At 49.2% G+C, this 22528-nt stretch overlaps 7 protein-coding genes across 7 annotated transcripts; 5 read left to right on the top strand and 2 right to left on the bottom strand.

The window, feature by feature from the left end:
* Positions 1 to 932: 932 nt before the first annotated feature.
* On the top strand, positions 933 to 3436 carry N7525_004844 (beta-glucosidase; the record flags this gene model as incomplete). The annotated part of the gene is made up of 2 exons (XM_002565405.1): positions 933 to 1101; positions 1158 to 3436. The coding sequence occupies 2 exons, from the start codon at positions 933 to 935 to the stop codon at positions 3434 to 3436; spliced, it is 2448 nt and encodes an 815-aa protein (XP_002565451.1).
* A 233-nt stretch (positions 3437 to 3669) lies between these two features.
* N7525_004843 (NAD(P)/FAD-dependent oxidoreductase) lies at positions 3670 to 5853 on the bottom strand (the record flags this gene model as incomplete). Its single annotated transcript, XM_061213191.1, has 13 exons — positions 3670 to 3761; positions 3813 to 3957; positions 4010 to 4046; positions 4099 to 4157; positions 4212 to 4244; positions 4295 to 4430; positions 4497 to 4534; positions 4596 to 4665; positions 4721 to 4886; positions 4942 to 5116; positions 5171 to 5308; positions 5357 to 5588; positions 5642 to 5853. The coding sequence occupies 13 exons, from the start codon at positions 5851 to 5853 to the stop codon at positions 3670 to 3672; spliced, it is 1533 nt and encodes a 510-aa protein (XP_061070212.1).
* A 661-nt stretch (positions 5854 to 6514) lies between these two features.
* N7525_004842 (uncharacterized protein) lies at positions 6515 to 8352 on the top strand (the record flags this gene model as incomplete). Its single annotated transcript, XM_002565407.2, has 4 exons — positions 6515 to 6653; positions 6711 to 7814; positions 7875 to 8220; positions 8271 to 8352. 4 exons carry the CDS (start codon positions 6515 to 6517, stop codon positions 8350 to 8352), a joined length of 1671 nt encoding a protein of 556 aa, XP_002565453.2.
* A 721-nt stretch (positions 8353 to 9073) lies between these two features.
* N7525_004841 (uncharacterized protein) lies at positions 9074 to 12084 on the top strand (the record flags this gene model as incomplete). Its single annotated transcript, XM_061213190.1, has 16 exons — positions 9074 to 9188; positions 9246 to 9303; positions 9359 to 9390; positions 9443 to 9488; positions 9537 to 9762; positions 9825 to 10155; positions 10206 to 10279; positions 10332 to 10456; positions 10508 to 10651; positions 10715 to 10775; positions 10824 to 10928; positions 10984 to 11036; positions 11084 to 11339; positions 11393 to 11724; positions 11775 to 11856; positions 11914 to 12084. 16 exons carry the CDS (start codon positions 9074 to 9076, stop codon positions 12082 to 12084), a joined length of 2211 nt encoding a protein of 736 aa, XP_061070211.1.
* A 609-nt stretch (positions 12085 to 12693) lies between these two features.
* On the top strand, positions 12694 to 13503 carry N7525_004840 (uncharacterized protein; the record flags this gene model as incomplete). Its single annotated transcript, XM_002565409.1, has 1 exon — positions 12694 to 13503. One exon carries the CDS (start codon positions 12694 to 12696, stop codon positions 13501 to 13503), a length of 810 nt encoding a protein of 269 aa, XP_002565455.1.
* A 273-nt stretch (positions 13504 to 13776) lies between these two features.
* On the top strand, positions 13777 to 14137 carry N7525_004839 (uncharacterized protein; the record flags this gene model as incomplete). The annotated part of the gene is made up of 2 exons (XM_061213189.1): positions 13777 to 14023; positions 14046 to 14137. The coding sequence occupies 2 exons, from the start codon at positions 13777 to 13779 to the stop codon at positions 14135 to 14137; spliced, it is 339 nt and encodes a 112-aa protein (XP_061070210.1).
* Positions 14138 to 14304: 167 nt separating this feature from the next.
* On the bottom strand, positions 14305 to 21597 carry ags3 (alpha-1,3-glucan synthase Ags3; the record flags this gene model as incomplete). The annotated part of the gene is made up of 5 exons (XM_061213188.1): positions 14305 to 14353; positions 14411 to 16994; positions 17060 to 20973; positions 21027 to 21202; positions 21250 to 21597. The coding sequence occupies 5 exons, from the start codon at positions 21595 to 21597 to the stop codon at positions 14305 to 14307; spliced, it is 7071 nt and encodes a 2356-aa protein (XP_061070209.1).
* Positions 21598 to 22528: the final 931 nt, after the last annotated feature.

Below are 22528 nucleotides of genomic sequence, written 5' to 3'. Positions count from 1 at the left end.
GAAACCGCGGGAACTTCAAATTGCTTTCATAATGATTATAAACCAACTGACCCCTCTTCCGAAAGAGTTCTGCTATCCGAGGACGAAGCACGGCCGCGAGATACTGAGCCGGTGGACACACTTAAATCCCGAAAACGCGGGATAGGTTGTAGCCACCGAGTCCAAGCCACCAACTTCAGTCAATATATCGGTAGAACTAACGTTCAGGTCCTCAGAACATCATTCGTCGCTTTGCGGGCATGCCAAGAGCTAGTTCCAGAGTGTCCCTAGGTAGGCAGTCTACAGTGACGTCGCCGGGAGGCACTAACCCGACCAACAAACTCTATCGAGCACCCGAAGTATCGCCGGCGATTGGAACACATATAGAGGGGAAGATGCCGGCATTCTGTCTCCGATGAAGCCGTGGAGTAGGATACCCCGCTAGCCAAGTCTAGTTGCCAAGGCGGTGATCGTGAAAATGTCTCGTGCTTAAAGTTGCCATCCTCGGACCATGCGGAGAGCAAATCCAGAAGAAATTAACCATCGGTGAGAGTTAACGGAGTAGTAGATAGAGAGACTAGTCTAGAGAGTTCAGAAACGTCATAAGTTGTATTGCGCACTGACTTTGCACTGACTCTGCACGCTTGTGTACGCTTGCAGGGACGAAGAAGTTTTCCCCACAAAGCGAAAGTGTGTGGGGTCCCCGGAACGCCAAGACTTGGTCTCGGCAGAACTCCGGGTTGGGACTTCCCTTTGGAACAGTTGCACTTGCCGGTTGAACGGCGAAATTATCTTTTCCCCCATACGCCAAGTAATTTCTCTCCGGAGATGGACTGCGGGTTGTGGACTGCGGGTTGTGTACTGAAGATTATAAAAAGGAGTGAATATCCCATGGCATCTCCGGAGACTGTTCCTCCAGAGACTCGAGCTCCTGCCTGAGGAAGTTACAAAAAATGGCTCGCGTCGCTCAGTTTGTGGTTTCAGGCCTTTTGGCTGCCACAGTGGCCAATGGTCAATCATTTGACGGGACTAGCCGAAGTGAAGATGCTTTCAGTTATGTCCAGCCCGAGAACACAACCATTCTGGGCCCTTACGGACACTCCCCCGCCGTCCTTCCCTCACGTATGTTTCTCTTCGATAGTTCTCTATAACTGGGATTTTGCTGACCTATGATACAGCAAATGCTACCGGTACAGGTGAATGGAAGGAAGCCTACGCCAAAGCTCAAGAGTTTGTCGCCAAGCTCACTATCGATGAGAAAGCCGACATGGTCACTGGCCAGCCAGGTCCGTGTGTGGGAAACATTGTTGCTATTCCACGACTTGGGTTCCCAGGTCTCTGCTTGCAGGATGGGCCCCTAGCAATTCGGGTTGCTGACTATGCCAGCGTTTTCGCTGCTGGTGTCACCGTGGCATCCACGTGGGACAGAGATCTCCTCTATGAACGAGGCTACGCCATGGGACAAGAGTTCAAGGCCAAGGGTGCTCACGTTGCCCTCAGCCCCGTGGCCGGCCCGCTCGGCCGTTCTGCCTACGCAGGCCGAAACTGGGAAGGCTTTGCTGCTGATCCTTACTTGACCGGTGTCGCCATGGAGAAGACCATTCGCGGTCACCAGGATGCTGGCGTGCAAGCCACTCCAAAGCACTTTATCGGAAATGAGCAGGAGACTCAGCGTAACCCTACCTACAACCCCAATGGAACCCTCACGGATGTGATTCAGGAGGCTCTTTCCTCCAACATCGATGACCGAACCATGCATGAGCTGTACCTTTGGCCCTTCGCCAATGCTGTGCGTGCCCAGGCTGCTAGCTTCATGTGCGCATACCAGCGCTTGAATGGTTCTTATGCTTGCGAGAACTCCAAGGCACTCAACGGCCTGCTCAAAGAAGAACTGGGTTTCCAGGGATACGTCATGTCCGACTGGGGTGGCACTCACTCTGGTGTCTCCTCGATCGAGGGTGGCCTTGACATGAACATGCCCGGTGGTCTCGGTGCCTATGGTAAGACCCCCGGAGTTGGTTCTTTCTTCGGCAAGAATGTGACATATGCCGTCAACAACGGAACCGTTGATGAGTCCCGTGTCGACGATATGATCATCCGCATTATGACACCCTACTACTGGCTTGGCCAGGACGAGGACTACCCAGAGGTGGACCCCTCATCTGCCGACCTGAACACCTTCTCTCCCCGTTCAACTTGGATCCGCGAGTTTAATCTCACCGGCGAGCGAAGCCGCGACGTCCGCGGAGATCACGCCGAGCTGATCCGCAAGCTTGCAGCTGAAGCTACCGTGTTACTGAAGAACGAAAAGCAGGCCTTGCCCTTGAAGGCTCCTAAGAACATCGCTATCTTCGGCAATGATGCCGGGGAGAACACAATGGGAGCTGTGAATGAGGCGACATTCGAATTCGGCAACCTCGCTGCTGGCGGAGGCTCGGGTACCGGTCGCTTTACGTATCTTGTCTCCCCACTCGAGGCTATCAAGACCCGCGCTAAGGAGGACGACGCTCTTGTTCAATACTTCTTGAACAACACCCAGATTGCGACTAACAATGTCACCGATCTTTGGGTCCCCGCTACCCCCGATGCCTGTCTGGTCTTCCTGAAGACCTGGGCCGAGGAAGGTGCTGACCGTGAGCACCTTACAGTGGACTACAACGGCAACGAGGTTGTCGAGTCTGTCGCCAAGTCTTGCAATAACACAATCGTCATCACCCATTCCTCCGGCATCAACGTCCTCCCTTGGGCCAACCACCCTAACGTCACTGCCATTCTCGCCGCCCACTACCCCGGCCAGGAAGCCGGCAACTCCATTGTCGATGTCCTCTATGGTGATGTTAACCCCGCCGGACACCTCCCCTACACAATCGCGAAGAACGCCACCGACTACAACGCCCCTCCCACCACCGAATTGTCCACCGATGGCACGCACGACTGGCAATCCTGGTTCGACGAGAAGCTCGAGATCGACTACCGCTACTTCGACGCTAAGAACATCTCCGTGCAGTACGAATTTGGCTTCGGTCTCTCGTACACAACCTTCAGCATCTCCGACATCAACGCCGAACAGGTGGCCGAGTCTATCCCCTCTATCCCCGAAGACCAGCCCATTCAGCCCGGTGGAAACCCCGCTCTGTGGGAGACTATCTACAACGTGACCGTCGCAGTTACCAATTCTGGCGACGTCAAGGGTGCTACCGTTCCCCAGTTGTACGTTACCTTCCCAGACAGCACCCCTGAGGGCACACCGCCCAAGCAGCTGCGCGGTTTCGAGAAGGTCTCTTTGGCTCCGGGTGAGTCCCGCACTGTTGGATTTGAGTTGATGCGCAGAGACCTGAGTTACTGGGATATTGTTTCTCAGAAGTGGCTCGTCCCTGAGGGCGAGTTTGTCCTTAGTGTTGGATTCAGTAGTCGTGACCTGAAGGAGGTCGCTAAGATTACTCCTGTTTCTGTTTGAACCCTGTATATAGAGTCCGTCATCAGTGACCAGATAGCCTGGTAGTACATACGAGATTTTTATTTTTTTTCCCCAGTGTTTCTACCAGTTTTTTTTACGTTCTTTGTGCCCTCTTCAAACGTTTCTTAGAAATTTACTCAATTATCCTCCAGTATCAATGGGAAAGAAGAAGTTTCTGTAGTTTTCAAACGTGATATATTCTTTAATCAAGCTCGAAATGAGTCGGATTGTCTCTACAGCTGTGACTTTTCATTCGGTGCCACATTCAGCCGTTGAAGACGATCTGACAACACAGAGCCCTTCACCGGGAACTGAAAGTCTTGCGCTGCGGTTTACAATCAGCACAACTCAGAATCGGAGAACCGAGGTCACTTACGATTTGCCAATTTTAGCTTCGACATCTCACGAGGACCAGCTTCGCCCTCTTCGAGGCCATTGCATTGTTTCCCTTCCTCGACAGTTCGCCATTTCCAAATAGGCGTAAACCGATCGGGGACTCGTTCAAGCTGGTTCTTGACATACTGCGAGACGGAGTCAGATATTCTCTCTGCGTATGAAGACGGCGAAACTTACTTTACCAAGAACTGGAAGGAATTTGAATCCATGACCCCTATAACATTAGATTAGAGGATATACTTATATATCAAGACCCAAGTACCCACGAGCCACCTGTGCAGATGAATAGGGAGTCAGAGTAGCCAGGCACATAATCGATTAAGAACTACTGGAAATTAGTATTGTTGATACGATGCATTTTTGGGCTCATGACACTCACCTCGTTATCAATGCTGTCAGTGTACCAACACAACTTTGATATATGTTAGTGACGGGCTTTTGAGAACCTGGGAACTGACAAACCCGGCTATCGGTGAAGCCAATCTCAGCCAACTCTGGAAACAGTCCACCGATGACTTGCTTCATGAGCCCTAGGCCATATAGGGGCACGGTATTGATTGGCTCAGGGCTGTATTTCGTTCGGGGTGTTGAGATTCGACTTTAACCAAAATGGTGGTAAGCACATGATCTTCGACGGAAAATTATAGCATCGGGTCAATCGTACATGTTCCCTTCTGTGGGGTGATCTTGGAAATTTGTGAACTTGAGGCAGACAAAGTCAGCGCACGTTGCAAAGACAAAAGCGACAAGAGTCGGGGGATACCTTCCGCGCGCGGAATCCGAACTTCAATCTCCCTTCTCGAGTGATAGGGAAGCCGCCCCCTTCATAACCACTATTATGCCGGTTAACTATTTTGAGTCCAACCTGGGTGAGAAATGAGCTCTTACCCTTCTCCTTCGCCTTGAATAAACCGCCAGACGGGAATATTGTCTGGATGAAACTTATCTCGTAGGTCTTTCCGATCTTCTGGCACATCGATGAACATAACAGTTCCCATTGTTGCCTCAACCGAGCGATGTGCCTCTGGAAGAACAGCTGCTGTCCAAGGACCACCTAAGTTCACATGTTAGTACGGCCATTGGATTACCATGGGTTGTTGATCACTCACATGCAACAACTACGAGGTCTGCAGCGTGTGCTAATCCATCGCAGGTTCTGATGCCTTTGATTCTCTTGTCTGAACCATTTCCCTCAGTGATCAAATGGTCAAGTTCACCATGAGGACGGCCCAGGACAAACTTCACACCGGCCTTTTGACATAAATACCGCGCATACACGCATGCCTACAAGGAATAAATTAACGCTTTTGCAGGGGGAGGTAAAGAGATATTTCTCACTTTGTCAGCCAAGGTGATTCCGGAGCCCGCATCGAGAAATCCATTAGTGACACCATCTTTGAACTTGTCAAACAGATGGAACTTCTTGGCCCATTCGGGACCGTGTGCTCCAGCTCGCTTTTCATCATCGGTGTTATTCTATGTCTGTCATTAACAATGCCATCCAACTAGGAAATCCTGCCGCACCTTAATGAACTGCAGATTGCGGAAACTAGGCGCCGTGTCCTCCATCACGCGCAGATTCTCCACATAGCGCGGGATCATGGTTGGCCCATCGGCGAGATGATACACACCGCATAGTGTGAGCAATTCATCTTCTGGAGTCAACGGTCGCGGAAGATCGGATGGATGACTTTCTTTGATAGCCCGGTTCCACTCCAGCCAAATATCTCTGGCTTCCAGAGCAAGATCTTGCGAACTAAAGGTCTGTTAATGACGCAGCCGGTTTAAATTTCGATTCGGTGTACTGACTGTTCTTGTGAACCGTATGTTGCACGGAAGATCTTGTTGATATCAGCGGATGCACCATCGCAGCCGTCCGCAGGGTTGTAGTAGTTCGTGTCGAAGTTGCAGCGGTCGAAGATTGTGACATCTGTGTAGCCACCACGGGCGAGCCAGAGAGCAGTGCTTAATCCGAAAACACCACCGCCTACGATGATGACACGAGATTCGGGCGTAGTCATGTCGGACGGTTCCAAGGAGCTTGTCTTTTCAGTTCGAGATTCACTCAATTTATTGCAGGATACAAAATGAGGTGGCATCAGTGGTGTTTTATTTGCTCTTTAAACTTGACGATATGCAACGGAATTGCCGACGAAGGAGCTATCTATGCATGAGCGGCATTCCCGTCACGCACTAAAAGTTCATTCACCCAGGTGTTTGGATTACGTTCTTTCCAGGTAAGATACTTGACATAATCAAATACCTTCCAAGATAGTATGTTTTAGGGTGGAACGTGGCCATTATGCGGCATTTCCGTTCGGAGCAAAGCGTGGAGATCCCTTGATATACGGTATTCATCCCCCGCTGCTTGCTTTGTCTCGCAAATAAATGATAAGCTGGCTCGGCCAATCGCACCAAATGCACCTTTATCTCTGTTCTTTTTTATCTGACTTCATATATGCGCGGATTTACCGCAATGTTGGTTGACAGGTTTGATTCCCCGCATTTTCGCAAGTGTAGACGTCGGGATTGCAGTAAAGTTATATAAGACAGGCCTTGTTTGACCATTCGAATTGCCAGCCATGGAAAATCTCAGTCCATTTTGATTCTTCTTTCCAATTATCCGATATCTCTTCCACACACAAGCACAATCAATCCATGTTCACGCATTGAGCATCCAACATGGGCTTCACGAACATGCTCGGAAGAACCATGCTGGCGGACTATAACAGGAGAATAAAAAATGCACCCCGCGAAGTGATCCTGAGTCCTAGTCTGCTTCTGTCGTGTGCGATGCACGCGACCGCAGCCATCCCTTTGAGTGAGTCAACTTCATCGCTCGAATTTATGTTTTAGCCTTACTGACCATCGTACGCAGCATGGGATCAAGGATCAGCATCCACATTGCCGTCCCTAGAGGGCTTTCAACAGCAGTTCGGTATCAGCTCTACAGCGGGTGCCCACTCGACCAGGAACTTTGTCTCCCTTGTCTACATCGGTGACGCAGCCGGTGCTGCTCTATCATTCTTCATAAACGACACAATTGGGCGTCTCTGGTCTTTCCGGTTATACACCGCAATTTGGATTATTGGCCAGCTAGTCGCGACTTTCAGCCCTGGACCATCGGCATTGTACGTATCGCGGATAATTTCTGGACTGGGCATTGGATCACTCAGTGTCACGGGCTCTGTCTCTATTGTTGAATTGGCTCCACCTGAGATACGCGGACTCTTGGCAGCATGGTACACCGTTTGTATGACATTGTCCCTTATGCTCGCTACATTTTGTGTGTATGGTGTGCAGCTGCACATTGCAGCGAGTCGACTTCAATACCAGGTCGTGATGTTCTCTCCCTGTGTGTTTATGTTACTGTGGATACTGGCAAGTTTCTCTCTCTGCGAGTCACCTCGTTGGCTAGTTCTCTCCAACCGAAGCGAAGAAGCCGCGAATACTCTTGTCCGGTTACGGCGCTTACCGCTCGATCATGATCGGGTCCAGGAAGAACTCCGAAGCATTAAAGAATCTATCCAATTGGAGACTGCAGCTCATGACCCCAATGATAAATCGCCCTCTAACATCATCAGCCTTGCAAAGGAAACATTCACAGTCCCTTCAAATCTCCGCCGAGTTCAGCAAGCTCTTATCCTATATGCGTTTCCCCAATTCTCAGGTGGCAACTCTATCACCAACTATTTTATCCCTATCTTGAAAATTATCGGGCTGACCGGCGATTCCTCTCGAAATTTGTTCCTGAATGGAATGTACACCATGACGAAATTCTTCTTCGGCCTGGCCGCATCGTTTTTCTTCATCGATGCTTTAGGTCGTCGAAATACGCTTTTCTTCGGCATTACCCTTCAACTGATTTCTGACATCTATCTTGCGGCATATATTAAAGTTCAAAACGATGCATCCCCCTCTGAAGCTGCAGGCGAGGCGGCGCTAGCATCAATTTTCATCCACTCTTTTGGATATACTATCGGTGAGGTTAAAAAACAGGTTCAAATGCGCACTGGAATCTAACTTGAAGGACAAAACACAGGCCTTCTAACCCTCCCATACGTCTTTGGCGGCGAACTATGGCCCAATCGCATTCGATCCTTTGGTGCTGCAATAACACAGACCTTTCATTGGCTATTCCACTACTCCATGACATTCGCATTACCGTCCCTTCTTTCCCGGACGAATAACTGGGGCGCCTTTATATTCTTTGCGGCTTGGTGCGCCGCAGCTCTTCTATACGTATATCTGCTTGTGCCGGAGATTGCAGGTCTCAGTGTCGAAGAGATTGAACGTGTTTTCAGCGGACCGTGGCGACTCTTCGGTAGGCAATCTACGTTCCGAGATACATCCTCTGTTATTGAGGGCCAGGATGTGAACCATAAGTCGTAAGATCTTCTCCGAGTTTACCGATCGGCCAATGGCTAACTTGCAATAGAGAGCACAGCAAAGACGAAGCGGTTCCAGTGACTAAATCCGCGCAGAAGTCTGTTGAGGGGTCGCGTTCGTCGTCTCACTAGGTATTTTGTTAGTATAATTCTATTTCACATTACTTTGGTCAGTCTTCACTCGGGAGCATTATACGTATTTCCCGTCTTTTTACTTGATATTGGGGTAATGCAGTATCAAAACAGTACGTGGTAGCTTTGTCCATCCACAGACGTTAATGCGTTCCCGCATTGTGATTGGCTGTAGACATGAATTCGACGGAATTACCGTGGAAAGCCGACAAAAGCGGGGAAGCGGCAATTCCGCTCTTTCCAAACTTGGAAGGTTGACTTCATTCAGCATCCAGTTGATCGGAGAGCCGTTAAGGCTGGGGATTGTTATCAGCAGCCAATAAGGCTCGTGGCTTTATATACATGTATGTAGCAAGGGTCAAATGTAGGTTATGAATAGCTGTCACGCGACATCTAAATGAACTTGACGTCGAGTACACCGTAGGGCAAGTGATCAAGACCGAACCACTCAAACCAGAAATATATCATAGACAGTGTCGAATACCCCTAGCTTCGGCCCTTTATCTCAAAAGGATTTTGTGGAGACGTTTCCCCTCTCTCATATCTCTCATATCTCTTCGGGCTACCAGTCGGGCCAAATCCCCAGCGAACACTAGTCTACGTTTATCTTCCCTCGTTCTCATATTCGATCCCCAACCCCACTTGAGCTACGCTTTTATTTCCTTTCTGTGCGGGTACACCTCACCGCTTAAATTCTCGACTCTTCAAATCCCTCAACAAAATGCAAGAATCCGAAGCCCTCGAGCAGCATATCCAATCCCGGAAGTGTAGCCCACAAAAGCAAAAACAATCTCGGCAGATCAATGGTAGTATCCACCGGAGAAGCACTAATGCGTGTGAGTATCCACTGTACGCCAAGATCTGGGGTACTCCGACTGAGTGTCCAATTTTAGGTCGCTACTGCAAACGAAGGAAGATAAAATGCCATTACAACATCGAGAACATGAACGGGTAACTTGATCGCCACTATAATAAGCTCGTGGGGGCTTGACTGACCTGTTGGTAGTAAATGCGTCGCTTGTTCCAAGTCAGGTGCAGGTAAAATACACTCCCTTTACTCGTCTTGAAGCACAACTGACCTATATTCTAGAATGTCACTTCGATGTTCCCCCAGACGGTGTATTGAGACGCGATGCGTAAGCTTTTCTGCTACTCACATCGTTCTACCGCTAAAGTTTGCATAGATATGTCGCAACGCTTGAATCACGAATCAAAAATCTTGAAAGGCAACTACAAGCAAGCCGATTCCAGCAACCCACATCGACCACTGGCCTTTGTCTTACTCCCGAGACGACTATTCCTGAACCTCGAACTCATGGAAGTGATGCCTCCACTTCAATGTCGCAGGATCGACGAGGAGTTCTTCAAAATGACGAGCTTTCGGCGAATGGGAGCGTTTCACAATACAATGTAATCTTATTTTGTCATCAACAAATTATTTGAATTCGGAACACTACTGATAGTCACATCAGGTGTTACCAGATATGGCACAAGATCAATCTTTGAAATCTCAGGAACAAGTGCCCGGGTCTCTATTTGGGACCAGAAATGATACGCAGGTGTCAGATCCAGACGTCACCATCCTCGAGATGGTCTATGGACGTACATTTGTCCCGGAGACAGAAATTGAGTCTCTCCCTATGTTACCCTCGAGCAACGGTGCCAAGAAACTTGTTGATGCCGCGTACTTTTATACCCAAGCTCGATACTGCATCGTTGACTGGAATCAGATTAGTGTATGGCATCAACAAAGAGACACAATCACATATGTTTCTTCTCAAGATTCGATAGAATCCCAAACTGGTAAACATCAGCCATGTGATTGAGTTTAAGCACAATGACTGATATCACAGTAGGGGCCTTTTTCATCTGGATAATATATGCCATTGGAGCCCGGTTGATCCCGGACCCCGAGAATTCAACAGAGGTATGTGGCTGTTGACCGGACGAGAAAAAAAAGCCTTAACTAAGTGTGATAGGCATTTTTTGCTCGCGCGCGAACTTATCTCCCAGCAATAATGTCCTTACAGGACATGGCGACGGTGCAAGCTCTGCTCTGTCTTGTGCAGTATTACTTCAGAGCCCAGACCGAATCTCCAATATGGTTCGTTGGACGCTATTTTTCAAGAACATAATTTGCTGATGTTATGACTAGGCACCTTGTAGGCCTTGTCTTGCGCTTGTGTGTCAAGCTCAGATACCATCGTAAACTTGTGGCATCTCCTGAGGCTCAAAGTTTAGATCCATATACCGTTGAGCTTCGAAAGCGATTCTTCTGGTGTGCATACTGTTTTGATCGGTGTGTATCAGGTCTACTCCAAATGTAACCTTACACGATGAACCAACCTAACGATCGAAATAGATCGCTGGCGATTTGGTCCAAGCTCCCGTTCGGAATCAGTGATTCTGATATTGATGCAGAGGTGTGTGCTCCGGCTTGAAAAATGTCGCTCTTTTTGACCATAATTTAGATACCAATTGATATTGACGACACGTGCATCGACCAGCACAGAATTCGACAAATGCAACTCCAAGGAACTGGAGCCCAAGGTAAAGAAGAGGGGATGATCACTACGGTATGATTAATTTGTTTCTACTCGCTCAATTTCGAGGTCCTAACACTTGGAACAGATGACCGCTGCTTTACACCATTTGCATGTGTACCGCATCAGATCCAAAATATTGTAAGAGATCCTCTACCACATATATGGAAAATGTTAACCCTCTTTAGAACGAGATTTACTGGACCACATGCTCAAGTCCCATCGCTAGCCGAGGTCCAAAGTCTTCTTCATGAACTGGATCAATGGAAACAGCAAGCGCCTCAAAAACGAGACTCGAGGCCCTTCCCTCAGCAAACCCCTGATCGAGTACAGGCTACGTACACACAAGCTGTTCTCCTCTTAATACGACCCATATTAATGGCCAATGTAATTGACCCCGATTTAATAGGCCTGTGTGTTGAATTCGCAGTTGAAGCATGTCAGGTAAGTGATCTACATCTTAGCACCGATGAAGCTATCTTCTAACAATTCAACAGAACGCAAAATCCTTGAGCTTAAACCCCCAAACACCTCCGGATCGCATTACAGTGTACCACTGCTTTTATTGTGGTGTTACCTTACTACAGTGCTTAGCGATAACACCAACGGCGTTAACAGCTCGGCGCACTCACCAGGCGATAGGCGCTTGTTTAAGCGCATTGGCTGTATATACTCGAGTACTGCCAGCTACTGCACCCTTTTTGCGGTTGTTCGAGGATCTCTCGAATATCCTGCTCTATGACGACAACGGGGCTGATATTCATCCAAGCCCCGAAGTGCGAAATGCATTGAACAGGATTGTTTCCAGTGATCCGTCAGAAGCATCAGGGTAGGCGGAGTGAGATCTTTTGTTGTAGGTTTCTAACTTTGGACCTGTAGGATCTTGCATTCACTATCAAGCCAGAAAGGCCAAGAAGCGACATCTAGGTCGACACCGGAAACTCTTGAAATGGGAACGATGGTACGTAAATAAATATTCTGGTTTCCAGTCGTATATCACTTAACAACTTTTACCTAGGCAACTCAGTATGACTCTATTCTGGGTGGACAGTCCTCCGTGATATTAGACACCGACTTTCTACTTGAGATGCCTCTGGATATATCTCCACTTTATGCGCCCGATATCGAAGTACCGGAACTGTGGACTGAGCCGTGGCTTCGGCTTTCATCCACAGAATATAGTCAATAGAAGTCCTCCAAACCCCTGAAAGTGTGAACAGACCACGAAGGATTTTCGTGGATTGGGCTTATCAACTTGCCCAGGTGGGCTCCATTCATGAATATATGTACTACACGTATACGGCCTTCTACGAGTTTGCGAATACAAAATGTAGAGTTTACATCCTTCGCGGTATACGTGAAGCCTCAATATAAATCATTTGATATATAGCTTACAGCTCTTGTTCCAGAAGAGATACTACACCCTACACTGTGACATGGTCATTTAACTTGAAGGTTGTTTTCCTCAGTTGAGCCAAAAGATACTAATTTCTCTTACTGATGGCCACGCTAGGGGTGATAATCACGTCATCTCTCCGCAACTACTATCAATGCTGTGAAGCATGAAAAGAGCCCTGGGAGACGTACAAGTATGCTATCAATGACACTATGAACAAAAGAAAAGGGAGCAAAGACGATATCTACTCCGCAGATATGGACAAACGATGTCACGTGCGTACATTCTTCGTGTCACATCCCCTCATCCCACGTCTGCTCAACTTTCAATATACCTACCTAGGTAGACATCTACACTGGAGACCACAGACCCAACAAAGAACAGCCCAATTAATTCCTCACCATGGACGCCAAGCTAGTCCTTTACGACATTGCCATGGGCCCCCCAGCCGAAAAGTACAATAGCGCCGTAAACCCTTGGAAAACCCGTCTAGCCCTGAACTTCAAATCACTCCCCTACTCAACCAATTGGGTCCAACTGCCCGATGTATCCAGTGTTCGAAAAAGCCTCAACATCCCCGCGTGCCGCAAATTTGCCGATGGCACAGACTTCCACACTCTCCCCATCCTAGTGGACCCCACAACATCCCGCAAACTCGGCGACTCCTTCGACATAGCTGTCTACCTGCAAAAGCAATACCCAGCCGGGAACGATTTATTCCCGCCCCAGTCCCTGGACTACGTCTTTAGTCCGGATGCTGCAATCTTAATTCCATTGTCTGAGTGCGATGGGAGTGAATACCCCCAATATGCGCGTTTCAATGTGAATATCGATGCAGCTTTCACCACGCATGTCGGACTCATGGCCTACGGGCTACCGTTTGATCCTGCGACTGCCGAACAGGCAAAAGCTGAATTTGTTCGACGGGCTGGTGTGAGCTGTTGGGAGGATTTGGCTGTAACAGGGGAACAGCGTGAGAAGCTTCTCCGGTCCTTCCGGGAGATGTTGGGTGGGCTGGCGAAGCTTTTTGGTGGGAACGGGCCGTTTTTACTTGGGAATCGGGCTAATTACGCGGATCTTATTGTTGGGGCTTGGTTGAGGATGGCGAGCAAGACTTTGCCTGCTGAGGAGTGGGGGTTGGTTCGAGATTGGCATGGTGGTATTTTCGGAAGGCTGCATGATGCGTTGGAGATTTATGCGGCTGTTCATTAGGGATTTTGCTCTTGGTCCCACCACCAAACATTATTCGACTGGCAGCCAAAAACAAAAGCAAAAATAAAAACATGCAGAGAGATTCACTGGTCACCTATTTTATGAATTGACTGCCTTGTCAAACTTGGTTAGCTCTAGTTGTCCTTGGCATCAAGCGCTTTTGTTATGTCGGAGCTTGGAAATTTCCCTCATCTATTCTACCTTCGCCAAACCACCAAGTCTAATCTCAGATACGTAATTTGTTAAAGACCTTCCTCTCAGTCATTTACAAACATGGACCACCTCCGAGATAGACTTTACAGTCACCCGGTCTGGGGGCACGTCGTCCGTCGCACTACCTACTCTGCTGAATCCGATGCTGTATTCCCAGGCACTGTTAGGTATATTGATGGCCGCATCCGGCAATCATTTTCCAAGACGCCAACCAGAATCCTAAACTCAATGATTCCAATGAAATGTGGGCCAAATATCGTCAACTATCATAGAAGATCCAACGCGACTCAGGAGAGCGGCCCTCGAGGTAATTCGCGCTCATTTCGAAGCCTGGGTGGATGAAGAATCCCTACAGACGCTGAAAAGGATATCGGCGGAGTACCTTGCAAATCAGGGGCCAGGGTATTCGTGTCTATTGTAAAAGTGGTTTATTCGCGGAATATTTCACTGTACCCAATAGTCCATATGTGTATTAGAGTATAAATAGTGCTTTATTAACAAGACAAATATCAATTCCAACTCCTTCCCATCTATACCAACGCCCAAATTTTACTGAATTATTAAGTCGAAACGCACGTGGTGATTGATCTAGGGCCGATTGAGCTGTTCACGGCGATAAAAGAGAAGGAAGCCAAAGCTACAATCACAGTTAGTACATGGCCATAAGATGAGAGAGGATGGGATGATAACTGACCTAGCGAGAAGCTGGAAGAAAAGGGCGATCCAGAACCACGCATTGGCAACTGCGTCCAGCGACGATCCAACAGCAGGGGAGATATCTCCTGGACCGACCTTGTTTGGTGCAAATCCGCGAGCACAAATTGTGGCGATAGACCCAATAGACTGTGCAGCCAACAGGACGAAAACAACGTGTACTCTTGTCAAGGTCTGTAGGAGAATCATTCCCAAACCGACCTGTTGAATCTCGTCAAGAACGCCGAGCCAGAGCCAGAGACACCGGGATGCGATAGCTCCGGAAGTCATACCTCCAGCCCATGGAAGATAGTAGCCGATATTGGATGTTCCCCACCAAGTTTGCGCCCATCGTGGTGCACCGATACTCAGGCCGAAGACCGGTAAGATCCAACTGTGCTCCTTGGACAAGAAGCGGAAGAGTAGCATCACGGCAACCCAGAGGACAATAAAGAAGAAGATGACCAGGAGAGCAACTTCCCATGGTTTGGTGTGTTGGGAGGACCAGAGGAATGACCAGTTTCGGCCGAATGCCGCGGAAAGGAACCAGTTCTGGACGATGACCATGAAGAAGAACCAGAGGACGATTCGGCGACGGAATAGAGAAGTGTAGAAGAAGAGGATCTTTCCGGGCGCTTGGCGATAATACTTTGGCAAGCCGAGAGCGAGGAGAACACCGATAACCAAGCAAACTGCGGCAATGGGCATCACCACAGCTGTCAGTCTCCAGGAATTCAATGCAACTGTGGAAACACCTCCAACTTCCGCGGCTGTGACCCTGGAACTCCAGTACCACAGGGCAACAGTGTAGAGCTGTGAGATACCCTGGATAAGACTTGCGCGGAACATCCAGTCTTTCACAGGGACGGCACCCTGGTCACCAAAGTTGAGAGCAAAGAACAAAGAACCACTGGAAGATGCTGCAGCATAGATACCTGCGGCGACATTCTGAGCCCACGCTTGACCGAGTTCTGAGAGTGCGAACGGAGAAACGCCGATGGTGATGAATGCCATGGAATATATGAACCAGGGGAGCGTGAGGACTATGACAGAGGGGAAGCGGTAGAAGAGGAACCACCAGGCGATGGAAGAGACGCAGTAGATTGCCGCGATAACGTAGAGCTTGACTGCCGTCTCACCAATCTGGCCAGCCAAAAGTGTGATCTGCGCAGAGTTGGTTGCGATGATTTGTCCGAGACCCAAGAATAGAGCATAAACAGGCCAGTTTCCGACGCGCCATCTCATAAAGCGCTGGACGGCAATGGGTCTCTTGTATCCCAGACGAGCGAGCCACAAATCGATTTCATCATTGTTGTTCGAATCCGAGTCTTCGGGACCTTCTGTGACGAGGTTGTATGGTGTGTTCTCGACAGCATTGTCCAAGCCAGCTCCAGTCGCGGGACGTTCTTTGGGCTGCTTCTTCAACTGCGCATCGTTGTACATGTAGAAGAACTTCCGCTCGGACTTCATGAGATAAAGCTCAATACAATAATCTGAAATTGAGTTTTTCTTGTTGAGGTTGGTGAGCAGCTGTTCGAAGTGCCGGGTGAAGTGGCCCATGCTGTCTGTAAAGGTCGGGTCGACCTTTTGAAGATGGAAATCTGGTTGGTCATGGTCATTAACAACAGAAGGCAATGAGAGGACAGAGATATTCCGGGAATGAGCGAAGGGTGCAGCTGGATCAGAAAGAGCACCAGGTGCCCTCACCGGGGAGGAGTCCCTTGAGATGAAACGCGATGACTCCGACGCCGACGAGCTAGACACACCACGGGAGTGGTTGCTGTTTCTAGGGTGCGAGGCAAGATCCTGGAGAGGGAAATTGACCGCTGCCATAGCTTCTTCTTGGGTAATAAGGTTCTCCTGCGGTGTGGCAGTGCCCTCATCATCGGCATCAGTGGTATCGCCGTCGACGGGCTCGAGCATCTGACTTTCGCGCAGTGACTTCTTGACGAGACGCTTTCTGCCATGCCCTGGCCCAGCTCGTCGACCGAGCGACAGGTTGCGACCTAACGTGCTACCTCTGTTGTTTTCGGCTACCTGCATTTCCTGGGCTTCGACTGCCTGTAGCTGTAGAAGGGATGGCTGGAAGGGCTGCGATGTTCTTCCTGGTGTATCCAAAGCCCCCGTCGCTGACGAAGGGCGGGAAGTCATTGCGGAGTCCCGCAAACCAGGTGTTTCCCAGTAGATCTGAGACTCTCGTGCTGAGCCTGCAACGGTGAGTTGATTCTTCTGGTGATGAATGTGGATAGATGTCCGCTGCAAAACTTCGAGCTTCTGAACCCACTCGAGAACGGGGAATCGTTGCTTGGCTGAGTTTGCACGCATCTCCTCTCGGGTCTCTGGCGTCGATTCCAAAGCAGACTTTATGGCGGTTCTCAACTGGTGTAAGAGATGGCGGGCTGAGTCTGATTCCACAGTGTACCACCAACCAGGCATCTGGCCGAGACCACCGATGCGGGAGCCGATTCCAAGTGCACCCTTCCGACCGAACTCAACGGCAATCAATCCGAAGGGTTCGTCGCGGGATGGGATCAGGGCGAAGTCGGCACCAGAGAACACGAAGGGGGAAGGACTGTAAACTCTGGCTTAGAGAAGACACGTCCTGGGAACATTTCCATGATGCGCTGCAGTTTGATAGCAGCCAGCCTACCGTACAGATCGATAATAGGACCAATACAGATTAGCTGCACATTAGGTCTAGCAGACAAGACAGCCGGCATAACGTCCGCAATCAAGTCGACTCCCTTCTGCTTCGACCATCTTCCCACGAACACCAGTAAGTCAGCGTTGGGGTCCTCGTTCAAACCAGCCCATTTCTGCGCTTGGATTTTGTCATTGGCCAGCTCGTCGGTAGACTGAATCGAAACTTGCACGTCGGGGTCTTTCTTCAAGGCGCCTGTATCGGAGGGATCGGGATTGGGGAGACTGCCAATCTTGCCAAGACTCCAAAAGATTGGATAACGGGCCCATGAGCGCTTTCCATATTTCTCGGACACACCAACCGCACCGAAGCCGCGTTGATGGAATCGCAAATAACTAGCTCCGGTATGAAGGAGGTTGAAAACGTTGCCGAACTGACAATATTTGGTCGCTATGTCAACCGGAAGATTGAAGACAGAACAGACTTCTTTCTTCTCCTGTGAGGTCCTCAAAGCCCAAAGACCTTGGAACTCGGCATTGTGCAATGACAGACAAACCGGGATAGTTCGCGATGGGAGTAGGTAAAGTGGTGCCACGCAGCCATGGAAATCGTTGATATGATAGAGGTCGATAGAGGGGGTCCGCTTCATTACCTCGGCGATACACTGATTCCAGGCCGAATAGTAAATCGCACTGTCAAGATCATCCATACGTGGAGGATAAGGCTCCGCCTTAGTCTGCTGCCGGAAAACAGGAGCATCAAGGAGGACGTAGGTGATGTTATCCACAACGTGATACTGGACTTGCACTGAATATGGATGATCCAAGATCGTCACCACGAAAGGTTCAGCAGGCGTATCCTCAGGGTAATCGATATCACCGACACACGGCACCACCCAGATGAGATTCTGGTGCTTCAGATTCTGTGACATGAGCTGGGCCATTACTCCCAGACCGCCGATCTTGACCTTCACCTTCCAGTCTTGAATGTCGTACTCCATAGTGGCAATCAATACAGTGCGTCGCTGGTCGCTCGCTCCTGCCAGAGCCATGTTCGTAGGTACCGACTTTTCTGCCATATCGATCTCCTCGACATCATCTTTGGCGAAAGTTCCTTTGAGTCTACGCCAAAGTAGTACCGAGGAGTTGTCGGCCTTGGTGACATTGCCATTCTTGTTGAGTTTGACACGGTAGAAGTTCGAGATGAAGATGAAGACACCAGCACAACCCATAAGGATCGGAATAACCCATAGAAGAATGAAGAGGACCAACTGGGCCCATCCAGACCCGACGGGAATCATTTGGTATCTCAGATTAGCATCGTTGAGGGAGATGGTCCAGCCAAGATGTGGGAACGGCGGTGGACTCGTGATGTTGATCACGTTCGATGAGAGATAGGACGGAGGAAGCTTTTGAACCGAAGACGAGTTGCCGACATCACCGTAGACCTCGGTAGTATCAGGGGCACCCTCACTGTCCGCTCCCCAAACATTTAACTGGCCCACGGCTGGCCATTCGTAAACGAAGTCGTAGTTCCAGCGAGACGTTTTGGAATCAAATCTCATCTTGCTGTCTATTCCCGAATCGTAGCCGTATTGATTGTACGGGCCGTTAAACCACAGGTGCGGGAATCTTCGAACTGTATCGCTCGCATAATCGCCTTCCTGAATGTAATCACTGCTTCCAGTGAGCCTTGAAAAGTACTGGACCCGGATATGAGTCCCCTCCCACTTTCGGGAGTCCGGGCCAGCGAAAGGCGGGATGGTAACAGTCGTGTTGCCACCTAAATAGGTCGTCCAGTTGTTCCAGCTCCGGCCAAAGTCAGACGAGTATCGGAACATGTCCGCACCGGCAGCTCTGTGCTGAATGTAAAAGTCGTCGTTGGACTTGTGGACTAGGGTGGTAGAGTAATTGGCAAGTGGAGAAATCAGGGGGTTATCATGAGCACCGAGGCGGAGCAAGAACTTGTCAGTCGAATTGGTGTAAACCCCAGAAGAGGAAACATTTTTGACCGTCAGTTGGTGGATTCCATGGTGGACATTTTTCAGGCTTGCAGACCATGTCCAAACAGTCGGGACTTCTCCAATGTAGTTATGTCGCGAGGTTCTGGGAGGGACTTTGGTGCAGTTGACACTAGATGTATCAAGCTCGGCAGTGATGTTTTTCTCAGTTTTAGAATTCAAGGACACTGCCTTTGTGATGCTGTCACAGTCCATTTCGGTGGAATATCCAAGCTGAACGGACACGGTTTCACCGCTGTCGTCTGTATATATCAACCGAGCATCATGCCCAGGGAAGAAATCCGTGACGGTAGGGCCGGGCTCAACGAAGTGGGTGGTCTTGACATAGGCACGGTATTCCCATGGAAGCAACTCCATTTTACGGACGCATCCGTAGGAATTCTCGGAGTTGGCTGGGCCATCTTCTAAAGTGAGTTCATCGTAAGGATAGAAGAGGTTCCTCAGTTTTGTCCCTGAGTCAAATGGAGCCAATAAGGACGAATTCTTATCGCTGCAGTTGCCCCCGTATGTCTCAGTTTCGTTTCCATTTTGATACACAAGCCACAGAGTTTCATTAGCCCGGATCTCGTTTGTCTGTACTCCAGGGAAATAGCTCCGCAAGACAGACCAAAGGCCAGTGACCGTGGGGGTGGTATCAGAGCCAGGAAGGTAGAGGTCTTTTGTGAGTTGAGAGATCGTTTCGAGGAACAGACCATCCTGGGCCACTGGGTAGTGGGCTCGAATCTCGAACATACGCTTCATGATGTTGCGCAGTGGATGGGCAGGATTCCGCTGATCGTACGTGACAGTGATATCATTGCAACCCTCGCGTCCCTTCTCGATAGGGAAATCATAGAACTTTGAGGTGTTCAAGTTGAAGCAGCCCTGTGTCCACCATGCGGTCTGGTAGGTCATGGGCTGCCGGCCGAACATATAGTTGGATGCAGTAGCGTCGAACACGTACATGTCCTGCTCTTCTCCCCATAAGACAAGAGGGATTCCAGGAAGCTCCAGCGAGATGATATATAAACCTAGGAGGTATTTATCTGTGCCATTCTGGACCGCTGGCCAGCGGAAGTTATCCTGGTTCGATACACCATACATATGCCTGGGGTCCACTTCTCCTGTGAAGGCATTGAGGAAATCGTTGGTTATCAACATCTGATTCCAGGCTTCGATAAAGTCGGTAGGCAAGTCAAAGCCGGCAACCAAGTTACCGTCCATGCCTAAGAAGCGGGTCATCGAACGGTAGATGGTATAATGAAATGCGGAGGCATCTAGAGCTTGAAGGCCGTCGTCTCTTAGGAAAGCTGACTCCGAGTTGTTCGTAAGCTTGATGCCCGCGCCCGCATTGGCCGCACGCTGATCCGGCTGGCGGCCGCGGCCGAGGTAGAGAGCGCCGAAGGTGTCACCGGAGGTGATCTCGCCGGGGAGGAAGAAATTTTCCTTGCCAAGTTTCTTTGCGCATTCACGGTAGCTGGCAATCATTTCGCTTAAGGGCTCGAGGGTCGCTTGCACAGACTTATCAAACCGGAAACCGTCGATATCCAGACTCGCGATTTGAAGGCAGGAATGTTGAATAAGCACATCGCGGACCGGCTTGTGCCATTCACGGAGGCGATCCTGCACGGAGGCAAACTTCGTAAGTTGGCGTTGCCAGTCGGGGAAGTTGCCGAACGCCTCTAGCTCTCCATATTGATCGAAATCGCTGTTATAGCAACCCCTCAAATCTTCAACCCCCTCGTTCGTTAATGGGTATCCGGTCTCATCCCAGAACTTGGGATAGTTACAAGTCTCGTTATACTCGTTACCGAATTTGAAATCCACATATTCTCTGTCGGTAACCCATTGGACTTCATATTCTGAAGCTTTGAAGTCGGCAGAACTGTTCAGATGGCCTTTGAATCCGATCAGGTTGCTCATTCTGTGCTTTAAGATCAGCTCATGAATATCCGAGGATCTAGGGCATCGACTTACGTTGATATTGTGTTATCCATCAACACATACATGTCCCGTTTGTGAATCTCATCGATCGTCCGCCTCCAGTCCTCCAGTGTTCCATAATGCATGTCGAGGAGAGTGGTATCGACCGGCGAGTACCCATCGTAGGCCCAGGGCAAGTTCATCAAGTACGTTCCGGCGAAGTAGATGACCTTTTTGAGGTTAGCGGTAGACTCATTACGAAGCTGGGTCAACTAACCTTGAATCCCATTCCCTGAATATAGTCCAGCGTATCTACCAGGCCGTCCAAGTCACCGCCGTGGCGCATCTGATTAGAATTGATCACATGCTCAAATGCGGTGCCATTGATATCATCATTTGTGGGGTCGCCGTTGGCGATACGATCCAAAAAGATGGTATATGTAGGGAGGCGCCAGTTATCCGGTGACGGATGATAGTCATGGTCCGGCCATGATCCCCAATAATCGATTGGGCCTTCAGCGGATTTGTTCTCATTTAGATTGTATTTAGCGAGTGATTCATCGTAAGGCCAAGAAAAGCCAAAAACGCTCAAAAACGACAGTATGAGGAAAGCTGAGCGCTGCATTTCCGTAGATGATGCTGTTATCAGCAGGAACCTGCTGCCGGAAAAATGCGCGACTCAAAGAACGAATGAAATGAGTCTTTGACAGATAGCGAGAGTGAGATGAAAGAACAAAGGGAAAAAAATTCAACTGAAACAGGCCTTTCGCATTTTACTTGATTACTGATTTTCTAAGATTTTCCAGAATACATTTTTATGGAGAACAAATCCTTATCGGGCCGAATGGATGGTCTATACATAGGCTGACCCACGTAGCCCACCCAGCCAGATTTTATCTATCCACTGCTTTTTGCCGCTGCATGCTTTTTGGGCCCGTGTCTCAGGTTCTTCCGAAGGGGTTGAATCATTCACTACAGAGTAATTGTTAACAAGCTGCCATGGGTTGTCGTGATCCTAGTGCATCCACCTAAGCACTTGAACTTGGCTTCCGTTGCACGGCATATTCCAGTTGGAAAATTCCCGGGCTTACTAAATGGGCATTTTACCAAGGTACATACCTAGGTAGGTACATAGGTAGGTACACAGGTGCGGAGTATGCAAAGTGCAGTCCTTAGCGATACGCTGCATCGTCAAATCACAGCGGTGTGGCTGGCACATATGTACGCTGTATGGCGGCACGCATTTGCGATGAGATATGTCCTAGGTCAAAGCACCATATTTCTCTTATTTTCACTTTCCAACTGCATCATGCAATGCAACCGATAATCCTCGAGGCTTATGTTCTTTATTATTCGAGAAGTTGTACTCCTAGGTAACCAGTTGTTCTACTCTGCACTCAAAAACGTGTAAACGATATGGGAGAGTAGATATTAAGGAGGCCATTAGTTGGAACAACTATCTCTACTATTTCTATAAAAAATACAAATAAAATGAAAGGTACACAATAAACCTGAACTAGACATCCTATTTTACGATATTTTCTACGATTTCGGTC

Source organism: Penicillium rubens (assembly GCF_028828025.1).
Source record: "Penicillium rubens strain IBT 27055 chromosome Unknown utg000002l_segment0_segment0, whole genome shotgun sequence".
Classification (NCBI taxonomy): domain Eukaryota; kingdom Fungi; phylum Ascomycota; class Eurotiomycetes; order Eurotiales; family Aspergillaceae; genus Penicillium; species Penicillium rubens.
This window is presented reverse-complemented; position numbering and strand designations above follow the sequence as displayed.